The 17,290-nt window shown below is 37.6% G+C and overlaps 2 protein-coding genes across 4 annotated transcripts; both read right to left on the reverse strand.

The window, feature by feature from the left end:
• Positions 1 to 1,642: 1,642 nt before the first annotated feature.
• On the reverse strand, positions 1,643 to 13,836 carry LOC118342652 (phosphatidylinositol 4-phosphate 5-kinase type-1 alpha-like). 3 transcript variants are annotated; one of them, XM_035681259.1, is made up of 17 exons: positions 13,704 to 13,836; positions 13,179 to 13,330; positions 12,072 to 12,113; positions 11,827 to 11,861; positions 11,536 to 11,622; positions 11,109 to 11,239; positions 10,864 to 10,981; positions 10,445 to 10,597; positions 9,168 to 9,467; positions 8,809 to 9,017; positions 8,584 to 8,667; positions 7,855 to 7,903; positions 7,681 to 7,765; positions 6,720 to 6,824; positions 6,353 to 6,569; positions 5,268 to 5,355; positions 1,643 to 5,185 (listed from the first exon to the last, which is right to left on the reverse strand). In XM_035681259.1, the coding sequence occupies exons 2-17, from the start codon at positions 13,225 to 13,227 to the stop codon at positions 5,180 to 5,182; spliced, it is 1,758 nt and encodes a 585-aa protein (XP_035537152.1). In that variant the 5' UTR covers positions 13,228 to 13,330; positions 13,704 to 13,836; the 3' UTR covers positions 1,643 to 5,179. The 3 variants fall into 3 exon arrangements, with proteins under 3 accessions (XP_035537152.1, XP_035537151.1, XP_035537153.1); XM_035681258.1 differs by having other exon boundaries at positions 12,060 to 12,113; XM_035681260.1 differs by lacking the exons at positions 1,643 to 5,185; positions 12,072 to 12,113 and having other exon boundaries at positions 5,259 to 5,355.
• A 1,445-nt stretch (positions 13,837 to 15,281) lies between these two features.
• ecm1a (extracellular matrix protein 1a) lies at positions 15,282 to 16,895 on the reverse strand. Its single transcript, XM_035681497.1, has 3 exons — positions 16,747 to 16,895; positions 16,399 to 16,655; positions 15,282 to 15,837 (listed from the first exon to the last, which is right to left on the reverse strand). Exons 1-3 carry the CDS (start codon positions 16,817 to 16,819, stop codon positions 15,634 to 15,636), a joined length of 534 nt encoding a protein of 177 aa, XP_035537390.1. The 5' UTR covers positions 16,820 to 16,895; the 3' UTR covers positions 15,282 to 15,633.
• Positions 16,896 to 17,290: the final 395 nt, after the last annotated feature.

Consider the following 17,290-nt stretch of genomic DNA (forward strand, 5'->3'; position numbering starts at 1 on the left):
ATATTAATATATTAATATATATATACATATTAATATATTAATATATATATATATATAATATGAAGCTTTTTAAAACATAAATTACAATGAGAGTGGGAAATATCTTTAAATTGTCTTCAGACCTGCTCCACCTTTATTTTACTCTTCACAGATACTTTCAGCTACAGATTACATTTAAACTTTCTGGTCACACCTATTAAACTTGTGTTTATTTTTTTTTTGCTATCTTTTAGATTTTCTGGTGCAGTGCCATTCAGCCTCCGTCCTTTCAGGCAATAACATGCGTTCAGTAGTTCAGTTTAGTAGTTTAACCATTTCATCTTCCAGGCTTTTAAGGCAATGCATTTCATCTTCCAGCTTTGACAGTATTCCAGTTTAGCTTCCAGCTTTTATAGCAAATGTATTTCAGCGCTTGACTTCTTGGGGGAATGCAGTTCGGCTTTTAGGTCTGCCAGTTTTACATTTCAGCTTCCAGCTTTTTCAACAGTTCAGTGCATTTGAGCTTTCAGATCACCTCAGTTTTCTGCATATCCAGCAACGGTTTGTGGTTTATTTCAGCGGTCAGCAGGCTTCATATTCATTACTTTCTGCTAAACAATACATGTCAAGTGCTTTCTGCTAATTGCTCAAATTTATTTTTTAAATTGGTGTCATATTCATCATAATATGTCAATCGCTAGATATTTATTACTTTCAACTAATAGACTTTTTTTCAAAGCAGCCATTTTGACATGAAATAATAGGGCAAATGGAACCTTATTAGTGTAACTTGTAACACCTTTGTTTACCCTACTATTTCATGTTGAAGTGGCTACTGTGAAAAAGGTTCATTCATTGCATCATGGTCAACCATTGCTGTCTTTGCATTGCATTAACCGTATCCCAGTGGCCCAATATATAAAATGAAGTCCCTTGATTCTTTTGTAGTGGAAATAGTGATCAAAATGAGTCACAGTAATGACTAGAGATATTACAGTAGGCTACTGCTGATAATATAGGACATTTACAATAATGAAGGAAGGTCAGAAGTGTGAGGGATGAAAACACCAACTTGTTCTCATTCACAGGTCATCAAATACAAATGCATTCACTATTTACACAACCCTGGAGATCTTGTTACACTTTAAGAGTCTTGGTTTTGGGATTTTATGTCAGCATGACATTGAATTGGAAGGTTTTATTTGACAATGTAAGCATACACATATTTCTATTTCCTGGATTATGTGGGTCCAGACAAAGCAATGCTCCAATTGCTCTACCATATGGCCATTCATGAACCATTACTATATGTCTTGAATGCATTATTCAATCACCACCAATTTTAGGTGATATCTTCAGACATCTTGCTGGGACTCTTTCAAAAGCTGGGCTGGTGAGCAGCAGCAGCTGATGCAACAATCCCACACATTTTCTTCAGAAAAATGCTATTATTCTAGTTTATTTTACTCTTTTGAAATCCTTATCATAGGTTTTTACGTCTTTAATTTTATATTGCAATATCAACATAAAGTAGGTCTCGATATGAGAAGTTGTTCATGGATAAACAACCAGGCAGGTGTCTTTTTTGGCAAATTCTGTAATTTGAATACCTGACAAGTCCAGGTACTTCATTTTATGAATGCAAAAATCAAAATAAAATCAATACGTTCCACAAACCATTCATGTTTATTAATCTGCAACACTACAAGGGTGTCATACAATAAGAAATATAAAAGGGATAGCTATCCTCATTATTAACAGTTAAAATGCCTGAAGGTTGTCTTACGGTGTGTATCGCAGTCATATTGCATAACACTATTAGACATAATAAGTTGATCTGTTTAACGCAATATAATCAAACAAAAGCAACATGTCTTTTTTCTTTAATAACTTCAGGTACAAGTGTACAAAAAACATGATATTCCCAATGGAGCAAGAGAGAAAACTTCTCAATACATATTCTGTGAAAAGGCATTGTTGTGATTCTTGTATACAGATGTGCACACATTTATATAATTCAAAGGCAATTAACAAAAGTATACAGGGAAGAAAAAAAAACGATTTAACAATTGTTATCGTAATAATGAAAATCCTCACAAAGAACAAAGGAAACACTCTTTCAGAGTTACATGCCTTAGTTTGTTGTGCGAGAAAAAGGCACATTTTAAATCCATCATTACCATTGATAAACATTTCCGAAACCAGAGCGACATATACAGTAATAAATACTATAATACATATGACTATTTACATGTTTGGTTCATAGGCTGCGTGTGTAACTGCTTCTGAGTTTTTACAATAAGTCACAGTTTCACTTTAAATATTCGAACAAGCATTGCCTTTTATCAGGCAACAGAATAAAGTAACCACTATAAACCATTTACAGGATGTATAAAAATGCCCAAATCGTGCTTGTTCATCTTATCTTGGTTGGGAAATTGAATATGGAGTGAACAAAGACTTTGGTTGCATAATCGAAGCATCTTTCAAGACTTTTAAATTCAAATTAATTTTCAAATATCAAACAATTCTGTAAAACTTGGCAAGTTAAAGTGATAACATCAAGTTAAAACACTGCACACCTGTTTTGAGTGCTAAAACCAACTTGAATTGAACCAACAATACTAATACTAAGTCTACCAGTTTGAGTTAATAAAAAGCAGACGAACAGTTTTATACTTTTACCCACCAGGTAGCAATTGCCATGTTTTGCTAATGAAAAAAGAGCAACTATATAAGAGTTGGGGCCTGTCTCAAAAATATCTATCTAAGTTGACAATTGTGAATAACCATGTCTCACAAAGCTCACAAAACTGGCTCTGTTAATCCTGGCACATGCAACATGAACAAATCCACAAAAGTGAAGTTAATAAGAGATGGTCAACAAAATATACCAACATTATCATTAATATAACATGAGTATTTTTTTAGGAAATACTAAATTCACCACTTGAATATAAAAAGCAGAAACGGGTATACAAAAAGCTTAAAATAATATCACTATCAAATAGCATTGCATAATAAATCAGTGTGAACATATAGTATGAGTAGCCTAGAGTGGAAAATAATAGATTAGCAGCAGACTACTGCATATAGTGGAAAAGTGTACATACAAATACAAAGAAGATGCAGTTCCACCCGAGTTTGTTCAAATATTCAGCAGCAAATTTAAAACTCCTCCCAACCGACATTGCTAATTTGCCTTTTTTCCTTTGCATCCTACCCTAGTTTGTTTCTTTGGACGAATACAATCGGTAAAGTATTTCTACTCTATTCGACAAAATATGTTGACTTTTTGTGTGCTTAAAATGTAAAATATAAAACAGCAATACACATAAACATACCGGTACTTACACACAAAAAAACAACAAAAAAGGACAGTTCTAACATGTATTGGCTGTAACCTGAGTTAAAACTGCTCAAGGTGTTGCTGTTGTCTTGCCTTTAGGTGGCGCAGGTTGTACTGGACCCTGTCTGAAACTGCCAGTGCTGTAGTTGGATGATATTAATGAGGGCTGGTTTCAGATGCTTTGAATAAATGCCAATGACCTCTTGTTATTTATGATAGTGCCATATCAATGTGTCCATGGAAATAATAATAATAATAATGATCATAATAATGATAATAATAATGTCATGCTATGCTCTTTGGTACATACCACTTTAATGTGAACACTGTGGTTTTGTTCATTGGGATACTGTAAGAATGGTGATTACATTTACTAACAATTGATTGGTAAGCAGGTGGTTCTTTTGGACATAATGATCCACATAAAAAGCCTTAAAACACAAACTGCTCCTTGCTGGTTTGATCTGGTGCTTTAGTTGCCATCGTGGCAAGAGAACTATAAAAAAAGAACAAGGTTCACTCCAAACTCTGACTATCTCACTAGTCTTGCTTCATGAGACAGGCCCCAGGTCACCGTTTGTTCCGTCTAAACACTAAACCTGAAACTGATATCAGATCATACGGTATATAAGTATTAAAAAAAACTCCTTTTAAAATAACCCTTCAACCGGAACATGAGAGATGACATTTAGGATTCACAGTCTTTAAAAGGACCATTGGAACAGCTGGTTAAAGGTTATATCTACAAAATTCACTTGCTAGAAGATGTTGCCAGCATCTTGAGCCAAAACAATGGGCACTGTGCACGCCAGACTCTATTGACAAAACCAGTAATTTTAAATTGTTAAACACACTTCAAACTAGACTGAAACAAAGTAAAATTCACCAAAACCGTCTTTGTTAGTTTTTCCACTGTTCCAACGATCACCAATAAGTCAAAATAAATCCTTAATTCACCAACATAGATGAGAAAAACAGCAGTTTCAGTCTCTCCCTCAGTTAAAAACTAACATACATGCACGGCCAGGTAGTTAAAGCAAATAAAAATGAAGCACAGAGAGGCTGCGATAACGACAAAGGAGAAGAGAGTGTGACGTCATTCTCTGCTCAGGACACCATCTATATATTTGTGTAGCAGATAGTTGTTTGCTGCTATATTAATGTTTTAAATCTTTTATATATAACCTTTAAATAAAAACTGAAAGCTGAGGATCACTTCTTTTTCCAGCATAATTTGCATTCAGAATAAGCTTAAAAATTGTCAGCTTATAACAGTGACTTCTTTAAAAAAATAAACCCTTTTATTTAAAACTGCGTTCCCAATTCACATAATATGGTCTTGTGTTAAAGCATCCAAGTCAAACATATAACAGAAAGGCTATATGGGCCCAGACACTTGCAGAGCAACGAATGCATGGGGATGTGCTACAGCATTTTGGTAAAAAAAAAAAAGAGGAATTAATTCCAAGAAGACAATAAGTTTGATAAACTCATCATGTTACATTCCTCACCGAATCGAACGAATATTCAAGCACATATGTGCCAAGAACCATCTAGAAGCATTCCTACGAGATGAATAATAGTGTTCAATAACCACAGCATTAATGTACCTGCAATTACTAGTGTCGGAACACAACCACCTACTTACGTGCTCATACCATGTTGAGATTTGGAAATCAAAGTGCAAAAACAAAAACAAAAAAGCATTTAAATATCCCACTTGGTCTCGCTGATGCATTATAACTTTTGCAGTTGTGGTACCTCAAATCACACCAAGGGGTTGTAACATTTCAACCACGTTAATAACATCCTCCATGTTTGTCTTAGTTGATTACGCTCCGTTTATCCTTCTCACACCTGTAAATCAAAGGAAATGAAACTGGTTAAGAAAACCACTCCACAGAAGTTAACAAGAAAAAGAGAAATTCTATCAACTTACAGAGCATTTGCTTGCATTAGGAACAATGTCACTGAGGGAGATCACGTCCTCACCGCCGATACTTTCTTCAGGAGTCCCAAACTGAACTCTGCAAGCAACAAAAGGAGCAGTGTAAATTAATTGGACCTTCATACAAAATGAAACAGTGTTTGTGTGTAATGTGCAAAACTATTCATACTTCTCAAAATGTTACCCATTTTTTAAACAAGCTTTTAAGCTTTTTTCCTTAAAAAGAACAATGATTTACACACAGTATGTAATTACTAGGGGTCTCTCACATCAAACAAATAACAAAAAGATATAGTTTGATGACATCGTGAAGTAGTGTGGAATCATGGGAGTTGTTGTCTGCATCGTTAAACAACCACTGCTGCTGATGAAAGTCTATCTAATGTGACTCGGGCAGAATTCTGTTCACGGACAAAGTAAGGTATCCCGTGTTTCCCCAGAAGTTACAGCAAGCAGAGGGGCTAACTGGGATATGACAGGCGACCCATTGAAACTGTTACCTGGAATAACATTATGGATTTCTCTGGGTTTGAACATTGTTGGCAACATTTGGGATAATGTAAGTACACAACTCAACAAAATATATAACACAGGTCTGGTAATCTTTAACCATTACATGTGTTTAAATGTTACATATTATACATTGCATGACATGCTTTCTGCTGTCTGCCACTAGATGGAGAATCTAAAAGATGCTGCACTGCCTTAACACATGCTGATTTTCCTGTTAAGGGACATTTTTAGTTTACACTCTCAGGCAGCCTTTACTCACAGTCTGTGTACAACCCACAAAAGATAAACCAGTGAAATAGGAGCACGTAGGTTATAGATTGAGTTAAAGGTGGGATTTGCATACAGAGTAAAAGGAAGTTCTTTTTGAGGCTCAAACCAAAGTCAAGATCCTGTAGAAAATGAAATGCCTCATTCACCATAATGGGTTCCTTCAGTAGGGCAACAATTATTTTCATTACTAAACTAAGACATTACAGTACCAAATGCATTTTATTATGTATATATACTACTACTGAGGATCACTCATTAAAATACTCATCTTCATGTTTACTTTCCCCTCTTACCTCTTGGGGGTGCTGTGCTCCTCCTCGTTGCTCAACGTGTTGTTTAAATCCACTCCCACTGACCTGCTGGTATCCTGAGAGTCAGAAGGAGGCTGACTTGTGGGAGCAAGTCCAGGCTTTCCCAAGGAGGAGGAGACGGCGGTTTCAGTAGAGTTGCCAGAAGCGTCTCTGGGCGGTAAGGCTTTTGGGAGGAGGTCAGGACGACCTGACTGGATGACTGGGTGGGAAGGGAGGAAAAACCGTTGCGGTGAAAGAAGCACTTCACATGCTGGTACATGCTGGAAGACTGAATCTCTGCAGTTATCAGTCAACAAAATTTGTCTTCAGCCCTCAAGCTGAATTTTTAAATTGTATTTCCAGTTCTTACCTTTGTCTCCTTCACCGTCTTTGGACTCAGAGCTGACTTGACCAGCAGTCTTCTTCAAAGGAACATGTGCCGCTGCACGGCGCTTTTTAGATGGGGAGGTCTTTACTAGACACAAAAGGAAAAGTGTTAATTAAGAGGCCATAAAGTGAGACTGACATTATGGACTCAATTTTGGTGTCTTTATCACACTGGTGAACTGGCATTTTCATGGTGCACACTGAGGTGATTTCATGGACTTTGGTGGTTTTAATGCCAGCCACACAGAATAAGGATTAATGAGTGATTCTTACTCGCTCTGCAATCCTGTACTGACAGCCCTTCCTTTACACTGGTAACTCTCTTTGCAGCCTATGAAGGCAGCAGATATCAGTCTCATCTGCAGTCTCTAATTTGAGTGATGTTGTGCACTATCAAGCCACAATTACGTACAGCATATCCACCGGTTAAATTTTGTGCAACAAGCAAAACAACCACAGAAACCCTTATGCTTCTCTGCAGATAAACGTTGTTGTTAGAGTTTATTCTTCTACACAGTTTATAATGCACTGTAAATCAGCAGGTGTGAGGGGGCTGACACATTAAAAACACACAGTCCCATGGAAAAATCAATTAAAACTTCTCTCTATAATAACTCCCTCAGAGCATCCGTTCCTGCCTGTGTCTCCAAAACATTAGATAAACAGGGCAACGGCTGTGCGTCATCTTTTTTGAGTATGACCAAAGTGAGCTCGACATTTCTGATTACAATACAGGTGGATTTGTGGCTTCAATAACCAACATCATGTGATAAAAGACTGTTTGAGGTGTTCCCAGAAACAAGAGAGTTATTTCAAAATCTTTAGCCACAGTATTGAGATTAAACAGTGAGCAGGGTGCACTCAACTGTGATCTGTGCTGCAGCCCAAGGTTCACAAAAATAAAGCCCTATGTATTCATGCACACATAGATATATCGTACTTACATGAGATCTTCTTGAAGACTACAGTGCACATGAATCTTTGAAATCGTTCTGCATAGAAACCAGGTCTGTGTACCGATACAGTATCCTGAAGTAAAAGGAATGATTACAGGGGGTTATGTATATATATCATTTCATTTAAAACACATTTAACTGAGGCTAGTAGAGGTACCGTACCCCATCATGAACCAGAGCCTTCCATGAGTGTTCAAGCCTCTTTACAAATCTAAAAAAAACAAAAACATAGAGCCTGGATTACTTATTGAAGTTAAACGATCAAACATATTTGGCTCCATATAACAAAAAGCAAAAACATTAAACTGACATCCACTTTAAACTTTATCATTGTGATCTGAAGAAACATCCGATCATATTCATGAAGTGGGACAGTGCAGCCATACTCTCATGCTAACAGCATTTGCTGCTGCAGCATCACAACCTTCTTCTAACGTGCTCCATGTTTATTATTAAGATTGTTGCAAGCTCTGGAGCTTTTTCTGTCAAATCTAACTGTACAGTACAAGCATTTGCTATGACTGGTCCATTCCTTGAGGTATTGTAACAGCTGGTCAACACAGGAGGCATTTCAGCTGTGTATTTTAGTCGTTCATCTCAAGCGTGCTTGATGGAACAGATGTGCTCCTATTTTAATCAATGAAGCTGTCCTCACAGGCAGCGTAACGGCTACAGTACACACACATAAATGTGACCCAAAGCATATTTTTAAGGTTCCAGTGCATTTTATTTTGTGTTACACGTGTGACTAAACTGATCGTGTGCTTGGTTCTTAGTGCTGTCAAAACAAGGGTGACCTACACTCACTACTGTGCCCGAACACATCCTGAGTAGACACAGAGAACTTAAGCTGCTGCCGCTCTGCTATAAAAAAAAATGTATACTGTTTACCTATAGGACTGCAGAATGTCAATGATACCAATATACACCAGCAGCCTCTCGCCTTTTGAGTTTCGTGCTGGGATGCCTCCAGTTCTGTAAAATGAAACAAAAAGAAATATAATTTAGTGCTCTGTCATTCCTCTCAGTAAACAGTTCTTTGTGGTGACAAAAACTGTAACAAGGAAGTTGTCTCAGACATGAACTCTCTATAGCCCTAGTAACACTGTCACTCACTTGTCTTCCGTGTCTGTTGATCCCTTGCTCCCTGCGTCAGCCTGAATGGCCTCTATAGCAGTGCTGTACAGGGACTTTTGGCCCTGTGGCCTCCTTTGGTCCGCAGCTGCAGCCACTGCCTCTTCGCTGGCCTGCTCTCGACAAGCCTGATCTTGATTGTGGATTCCAACCAGGAGGCTGTAATCCATAATCTTGAAACTTTGCAAAAGCTGAACAGAAAACAAGGAACACAAGTACTGTAAAGCTTGTGGTTAATTTTTTTTACAAGTAGACAGTGTGTTTATGGTCATTTTATCTAAAATGAATGCTAAATTATCATGCTTGTAGCCACATGTCAGACATTGTTCTGTAGTTCTTACCAGACAGTCTCTCTGGATGGTCTTGCAAACAGCACTGTACTTATCCAACTCCATTCGCAGCCCCTCTTGCATGTCCTGTATGAAATCCAGGTCCTTATATGTGGGCACGGCCTTTTCCTTCTCTTTAGCTGAGGCCCGTCGCTTGTAGGTAGAGCCCTTTAGATCATACTTGAGGTGCATTTGTACAGCGCTCGGGAGCAGATTGTTCATGACTACAATACGGATGTTCTTACCCGCTGCCTGGACACAGTAGAGTCCATAAAACTTTGGTAATAAGGTCCGCCTGTTCTGGTTCAGGTTCTGCGGAAAGGAAAATGTGGAAGGAGGGAAGTTAAAACAAAATTAAATCTTTGGCAAGAGATATTTTCATTATAACGAGTGGTGTAACAAGTGGAGACTTAGTGTATGAATGCACGAAAACCAGGTAGAGAAAGGAGCAGTTTTCAGTTTTATGTGGGTGAGAAACAACTTAAGTTTACAGATAAATATAAATATCTTGTCTTTTTTTATATGGTGTTTCAGTTCTAGCAGACTCTGCAGGCAGGGGTTTGGGTGGTGTTATGGGCAAAACACAAAACTGTTCAGAGATGAGGGTTATTCAACATATTCCAAACTGTATCAAACATGTGTCTGTCCTGTTTTAGATCCTGTGTCAGGAATATGGGGATACTAAAGATTTCAGGAAAGTGAACAGGTCCATAATCGGGCAGTTTGTGTTGTTTTGGGACTTCATAAATATGCGCCTGTGTTGGCAGTTAATGGTGATATGAAGATAAAAGAATCTGCGAATATTGTGAGTTCAATGGAGGTTGAAATTAATTTCAATTTAAACTGTCCTTTAAGTCATGATTTAGATTTGTATTGAGTATTGAGAATGGAGCTTTAATGGAATACATTTTTGATCATGTTTTTGCATTTTCGGAATCTCTTTTTAAAACCATGGCATTCGAGGAGAAACACATTCCTTAGACTGTATTTGGACTGTAGACTACTTGTTTATGAACTTCAGCATTCATTTGGACTTGTTTTGTGTCCGTGATTTGTGTGTTGGTATGTTGGTATGTTTGGTATGTGGATATCTTTTAGAAAGTAATTTGTTCAAGGTTTATCTTGTTTACGTTTCGCTGTTATTAGATGGCGGGTTAACATACCAGAATGTTTTGTTTGTTGAAAGTCAATGTGTCTGAATAATCCTATGAGGGATGGGTCTTGCATCTTGGGTACACATTTATTCTGCAGATACCATCTTGTACCTAAAGCCCCTGAGCAAATCTTACCATAAAGTATCCCGGAAGCAGTTTCTGCAGAAATTCTGCCTCCTTGTGCTGCACTGTCTTAATAATGTACTCATCATCAGTAGAGAGGTAGAAGAGAGATCCACTGGCCCCGGAGTTTGACAGCTCAATCAATTGGTCGTTACACAGAGAATACTGTAACCAGAGAACAGTGGTTAGACGTGTGATGGAAAACAAACAACACAGACTGACCAGATAAAAACAGGACAAGCAATAGTCGTCCGTGCCTCGTCAGCAGCCCCACCTCTAGTGTGTCAACACTTCCATTATTTCACGCTTCACTAGTTTCACTCTTTCCAGTTCCCCAACCACACCTTTCTTCTCAAAGTTCACAGCTCTTTCCCTTACTTCAGAGCTTTGCTGTTTTCTGATTATACCAGATACTGAGTAATCAAGAATACCATGTAGTCATCAGGCCGGATGCCAAACATTTCCCTGAAGTAGCGAAAGGCGATTGGGGCGTACGTCTTGAACCTGAAGTCGCCATAGTGGTGTGCTGGTGTTAGGTTGCTGCCTTCACTGCCAGTAAAAAGACAGAGGATTAACTCACATATATGACTTATTAATGTAGTACAGACACAATAAATGAAGCAAACATTTAATCATCTTTACAACATATTCTTACTTTATCATTTTAAAGACTCACCTGGGAAAGAAGATGCTTTCCACCACTTCAAAGTCCTGCAGCAGGACGTCTCTTTCAGGTTTATGGCTTAAGCTGCCTACCGTGTGTGTGATGCCTAACTGGATAGCACCTTTCAGGGCTGATGATGTTGTCTGGAAGAAAAACATGAAACATGTATGAAATGACAAAAGCTGTTTAAATCTTTGGTGAATAACTTATTAACGTTTTCATGCCACACGGGCAGGTAACCAGCTGATAATGCACACTTTTAAATTCTCACATGTAATTTGACTTACACTGCACGTCAACACGAATAACAAACTAGTACTGTACTGACACACAGTTTTTTAGTTAATCTGCCTCTCCCGAAAATTACTGGCAGATTGATAGATGATGAAAATAAATGTGAGTTGTAGCTCTAAGTGAGTGAATGTACGTCATCTCCTACCTTCTTGTACGTAGTCTCCCCAGTGGGATCAATTCCACGATGGCCGATAGTCTTTTTCATGTTCTGAGGCATGCTGGTGCTTGGACTCTGTCAATACAAACATGGTGGAAGGGAGAATTACAAGAGGTAAAAAAAAATTAAATAAACTCAAGGAAAATCGTATTCTCATGTTTAAAAGAGGAAGGAATAGCAGATGCGTCAGCTAAATATCTGTAATCTCTAAGAAGACCACAGCAAGTGTTTCCTAACTGATATTACGCATTTCCTTCAAACAAATCTGTTATTTCTCACCTCCGGAGAAGCATTTTTTCGAGTCCCAGGCGAATCTGGAGTGAGAAAGGGAAGGGAACATACAAGTTATACAAGAAATACACAAGGAGGAATATAAGTAATGCATTAAAATAAAAGCAGTTCTACAACTGGATGCATTAATTAAAACAACACAGCTTGAAACAGCTTCCACCACTCCCTAATGCTTAAAACAAAGAGTGCAGCTGAGCTTTGAAACAAGCATGCAGACGCACCTCGTTCATTACCTCTGAGAGAAGACAGTCTCCTCCAGATCTGACACTGCAGGTCTTTGCGTGGAATGGGGGGAATTAAATAAGTATGCTATTATTATAAAAGTGAGTTCATAAAGGGCCAATGAGTGTTTTAATCTCTATATCAGAGACTTCAAACTTAAACTTACAAACTGGGTGTGTGCTGCTTAAAAGTCACAAGCATTTAGTAGGAGGGTCTAATAAAAAAGACGATATTTGTTGCATTATGGGAAATGTAGGATCCATATACGTTTTAGAGGTTGACCCTTACCAGAGGGAAAAGCAGTCAGGATATTTTAGTGTTGGTTGCATTCATTCATCTTTTTTAAATGTGTTACTTGTGAATCCCACAACTTTATGGACGTACAATAAATAACTCGCTTTACTTCTCCTTTAACTTCCTTAAACGTTTCTATTTCCTTCTGCTAAAACTAATGCAGTCTCTTACACAAAGTGTTTCTTATTTCAATAAGAGACTAAATATTAGAACACCTCTCAGTTTAACTCAATAAACTTTCATATTATATGACCATAAGGTCAACATTCATAGAGGGACTGGACTAACAAACAGTAGACCTAAAACTAAAAACAATTCAACGTTGACATCAAGTTGGTTGGGTATTGAACTATGAATATAGATTGTTTCTATTGTGACATTCAACTGAAACTGACTTGGATCCATAACTTGAGCCAATGTCCATGTATTTGTACCACTTTAAGTAACTCATACAAACTTATGTCAAATAGGAATGGGACAATAAACAATATCATTGCGGATCGTGAATCGCGATAACCGTGAATATCGTCACACGGATTGACCGGAAAAAGCTTTCAAGCTTGCCGGCATATAGTCCTATATTGATTTTTCTAATGTGTTTTTATTTTTGAAGTGCGTCCCCATGGCTGAAGGCTCGGCTATTTTAAAAGTACGAAGTATATTTTCGTGATTATCGTGATAACATCATGTATCGCAATAATTTTGGCCAAGATAATCGTAAACTTTCATATCATCCCATGCCTAATGTCAAATATATATATATATGATCTCTTTCAGGAGAAGGTGATGTATTATACTAATACTAATAATAATACAGTACTTACAGGCTGCGGGGCCCTGCAGCCCTGGAGGCTCCTCTGCAGCTGTGGCCATCCAAACCAGAAACTCAAGACTCGGTTGTAGTGAAACTCAGATCCTGATTCACTACTGAACATCAAACGATGGCAGCTTCCCTCTGTGAAAGTCTCTGAGGGATCTGTGTCAAAAAAACCAAATAAAAAGTAGCTCATTACACAGCAAACACTAACTTCCAGATGACAACACAAATATTGACAACAGCCACGTTGACTGGCTCTGCTGATGGAGGAGCTGAAAATAAACCCCACTTAATGGCAACTTTCTGCACAACAGCAGCAACTGTTTGTTCAATGGTGCAACTTGGGGAAACTGTAATGTTAAAACCAGCGTGTTGTAACCAGCTTGCAGGAGATGATTGCGACATTTAACGACACGGAGAGGGCGAGAACAGCTAGCCGCTAACTCTGATTTTACTTTTCTAACTTCAACCAAGCGAATGACGCTTAATAACCAACAAACAACAACACAAACAAACAAACAAGTCAACTCACTCGGAAATCTTGTGGAGGAGTTCTTGTAGTTTTCAGAGACAGAAGGAGAAAAAAACAACCTTTTTATCTTTCTAAAGCTACTGTTTTCCCTAAAAGTAATAAACAAGGAAGCAGTGCGGAAGCGGCAGTTTTCAGAGAATGAGCAGAACTTCCGGTGAGGGCTTCTTTCAGAATAAAACACAATAATGTCACAAGAAAACTATTTACTTTCTTCTCCGGCTATTTATTAACTTTGTTGTTTACATCATCCATAAATAAACACAAAACATATATAGGTTGATTATTATGTCTAATATAGTATAAAGAATAGTAGTAAATAAAACATTAATGTGCAACATATTAAAATATATTGATTATTGTGTGGTTAAATATTGAAATATAGCCTATTCAAGTGATTGTGATCTGTTTAGCAAATGATGAATAAAAACTGTCAAATGGTGAAGAGCAGTCTTTGCTTTTGAGTTGTAAAATGAAGCCTTAAATACTTATAACTCAAGTAAGGCGACTGTGCCACAATATAGCAGTGAAAGTATTTATATTATTGAATCAAGTTAAAGCTGCAAAATGTAAATATACTTTGATCTAATCTGTAAATGTACAAAGGTATTAGCAGAAAAATGGACTTGAATTATCAAAAGTTATCCATTATGCAGGAGACTGGGTCCCATTAGTTACTATGAATGATCTTATTTATGAATTATTACTAATGCATTAACATGTAAGCAGCATAATAACTTTGTAGTTTGATCTATAACAAAGCATTATGTCTTTAAATAAGTTGTGTATTTAGAATCTTAAACTTTAAAATAACTAGTAACTATACCTGTTCAATAAATACAGTGGAGTTAAAAGTGCCATATTCACATTTTCCTATGAATTATAGTTAAATAGATGTGTGGAAGCACTCAGGCAAAGTACAACTAATTCAAATTGTACTTTAGTTTAATAAATAAATAAATATTCTCAGTTTCATTCCACTACTGCAAAACAATACCTGTGTAACTGCAGCATTTTGATACTCTGCACATTTTACCCTAACCCTAACCTTAACAGCAAGTGTGAATGGGAATAGAAATATCAGAACAAATACCACATGATATTTCCTTTAATATTATGATCACAAATATTACTCTTATGTAAGATATTTGTATGGACTGCGTTTCTACTGATGTAGATTTAGAATGGTCAACTTTTATTTTGAAACAGGAAATACCATTCTTTGGAGCAGATGACTCTCCTAATTCACTTACAGTCAGACTTACAATGCAATAATCTCAATCAAACAGTGTTTAGATTTGATTTCAATATGTATTTGTGACTTTTACTGCACATGTCTGTTCAGGTTGGGGAGCACACACACACACTCAAAGTGATCTATAAGTCACACACCCAACTATTACAGCAAACTGGGACCCCTGGTGGACCCTTGTTGTATTACATGTTGGATTTTCTTTCTTTTTTATTATTATTACATGAAGAACTTGAACTTGGTACAAAGCAGCTTAATTGAAGCTGCTAACCTGATGTTTCTCCAATGGCCATGGTTATGCCCTTTATGTGTTTAATGAAAGAAAGATGTGAGAACTTTTATGTCTTTATTTCATTGTTTTCATTTGTCTCTAACAAAGAATACATGTCAGTAACTGTGAAATCCACGCATTTGAGTTACAACAGTAAACATTTGCACTTAAGAAAATTGTGTTGCTCTCGTGACAAAGCTTGGTTAAAATACAGAGTTATCAAACAAAAACCTGACTTCAGCTGTTATCATCCCTACGCAGCAGAAACACAACCAGCATGCCCCGTCCTCCTCTGAGCATCTGTGATAAAGATCTGCACAACATTACTACTTCAGCTTGTACATTTTATGTGATGTAGGTTTGTCCAAATGGGACCTGTGCACATACTTTGTTGTTGTCTTTTTATATCTTTAACAAGCATTTGGACTGAAGATGAATCCTGGCTCCAGGGGGGCCGGGGGTGCAGTGTAGCCTGGTGTTGGGTAGTAGTCTGGGTTTGGCAGCTCTCTGTCAAAGCACATCCACTGAGCTTCTCCTCTGTCCGCACAGCACTCATATGGGACAGTCATGGTGGAGTATTCCTCCACACAGAACTGGGACAGGGCTTGTTTCCACTGTAAGAAAAATTTATTTGATTGTTTACCAAAAGCACATTTCCTCCTTATTATATCTTTTGATGCTGATTCTTTAGGAAATGAGGCACATAGCTGACAAGATTTTGTTTCTCCATCACCATTTATCTATCCCCATACTCGCATGAAAAAGTCATAAATTTAACTTGTTTTTTAATTAAGACTTAAATTAATCTTGTCATTTACATTCTTCAATCTGGTTCTATGAACATGCTTAGTTTGTATATATTTATTTCTTCTGAAATATGAGTCATCATTGGAAGTATTTTGCGTTTGTTTTCTGAAAAAGACAATCACAAAAAAGTGAGTATATGAGGAAAATTGCCAAAATGCCAAAAGATAACAAAAAAATAATTTAAAACTACCAGTTCTTTTGGTATTTGTGTAGCAGGTAGAAACATGGTCAAATATGTTTATACTAGCAGTTTTTTTACATTGCATTACAGAAATTATTATTACATTGCAATATAAAGTTACGTTGTCCATATATTGTCTTTGGATTTTCTCCCACAAACACAGACAAACACAAACACAGAGACTCACAGCTTGTTCGGCGCAGCAGAGTATCTGGGTGCTCTGCTCTGCTGCCAGTGTACTGCAGCACACCGTGTACCACGACTCCAAACGGTTGATGGCCTTTCCACGGCGGCAGAAGTGGCTGGCACCAGAGCTCGGGAAGAAGCTGGCTGGGTATCTGGGACGACCCTGACCTTGATAGCAAATGGCAGCGAGGTTCTGAGCAGTGGGACGGGCAGGTGGGAAAGGGACGTCAGGCTCATTTAGAAAGTTTCTTTTGGTCTCTGTGGAAATCAAGAAACACATACGTTAACAGAATTGCAATTTGAAGAGTACATTAAGTATATAACACTCAAAGAACGTAGAAGAAATTACCTCCCACATTTGCACTATTAAGAGTCAGCAGTGCAATTATCCAAAATCCTGTGAGGCCTCCGATCCAAATCATAGCTGTATGGTTTTCTAGCAAGAGCTTAGATTTTCAGAAGGCAGATTTCTCTCCAACAAGTTGATAAAAGATACTGTGACTGGATCTGGAACCAGCTTATATGAGCGATGAGAGTGAGTCTGTGGGAGGCGTGAAATGCTTGGAAGTGGGGTTGGATGGGGTGAGGGGAAGTGTGTGTGTGTGTGTATGGGGGGGTAACAGGATGCTTGGCAGCTGTCGAGATAAACACAAAATTTGTTTGAACTTTAGTGATATCTGCTGATGTATGCAACATACAAAACAATTTGTTCAAGGAGCTCTTTTGTCAAGGTCGGTCTCAAACGTCTGCACTCACAGGGCAAATAATTAATCTAAGTGCATGATGATACTGTTCTATTAGGCCTTTTGCACAGCACAGATGTTACTAGTAACACAAACAAGGGCTCAGTTCTGTTTAAGTGTCCCAGTAAGCCATGACAGTGAACCAGCAAG

This window comes from Morone saxatilis, unplaced genomic scaffold, assembly GCF_004916995.1.
Source record: "Morone saxatilis isolate NCDOM2014 unplaced genomic scaffold, NCSU_SB_2.0 Contig9, whole genome shotgun sequence".
Classification (NCBI taxonomy): domain Eukaryota; kingdom Metazoa; phylum Chordata; class Actinopteri; family Moronidae; genus Morone; species Morone saxatilis.

Coding starts and splice junctions, on each gene's coding strand:
- LOC118342652 (XM_035681258.1), bottom strand. CDS start 13,227: ATGGCCACAGCTGCAGAGGAGCCTCCAGGGCTGCAGGGCCCCGCAGCC. Junction 11,862..12,059: donor TCTCAGAGGTAATGAACGAG/GTGCGTCTGCAT, acceptor TTCTCACTCCAG/ATTCGCCTGGGACTCGAAAA. Junction 6,825..7,680: donor AGTCTTCAAGAAGATCTCAT/GTAAGTACGATA, acceptor TTTTGTGTCTAG/TAAAGACCTCCCCATCTAAA.
- ecm1a (XM_035681497.1), bottom strand. CDS start 16,819: ATGATTTGGATCGGAGGCCTCACAGGATTTTGGATAATTGCACTGCTG. Junction 16,656..16,746: donor TAATAGTGCAAATGTGGGAG/GTAATTTCTTCT, acceptor TGATTTCCACAG/AGACCAAAAGAAACTTTCTA. Junction 15,838..16,398: donor TCTGCTGCGCCGAACAAGCT/GTGAGTCTCTGT, acceptor TTTTTCTTACAG/TGGAAACAAGCCCTGTCCCA.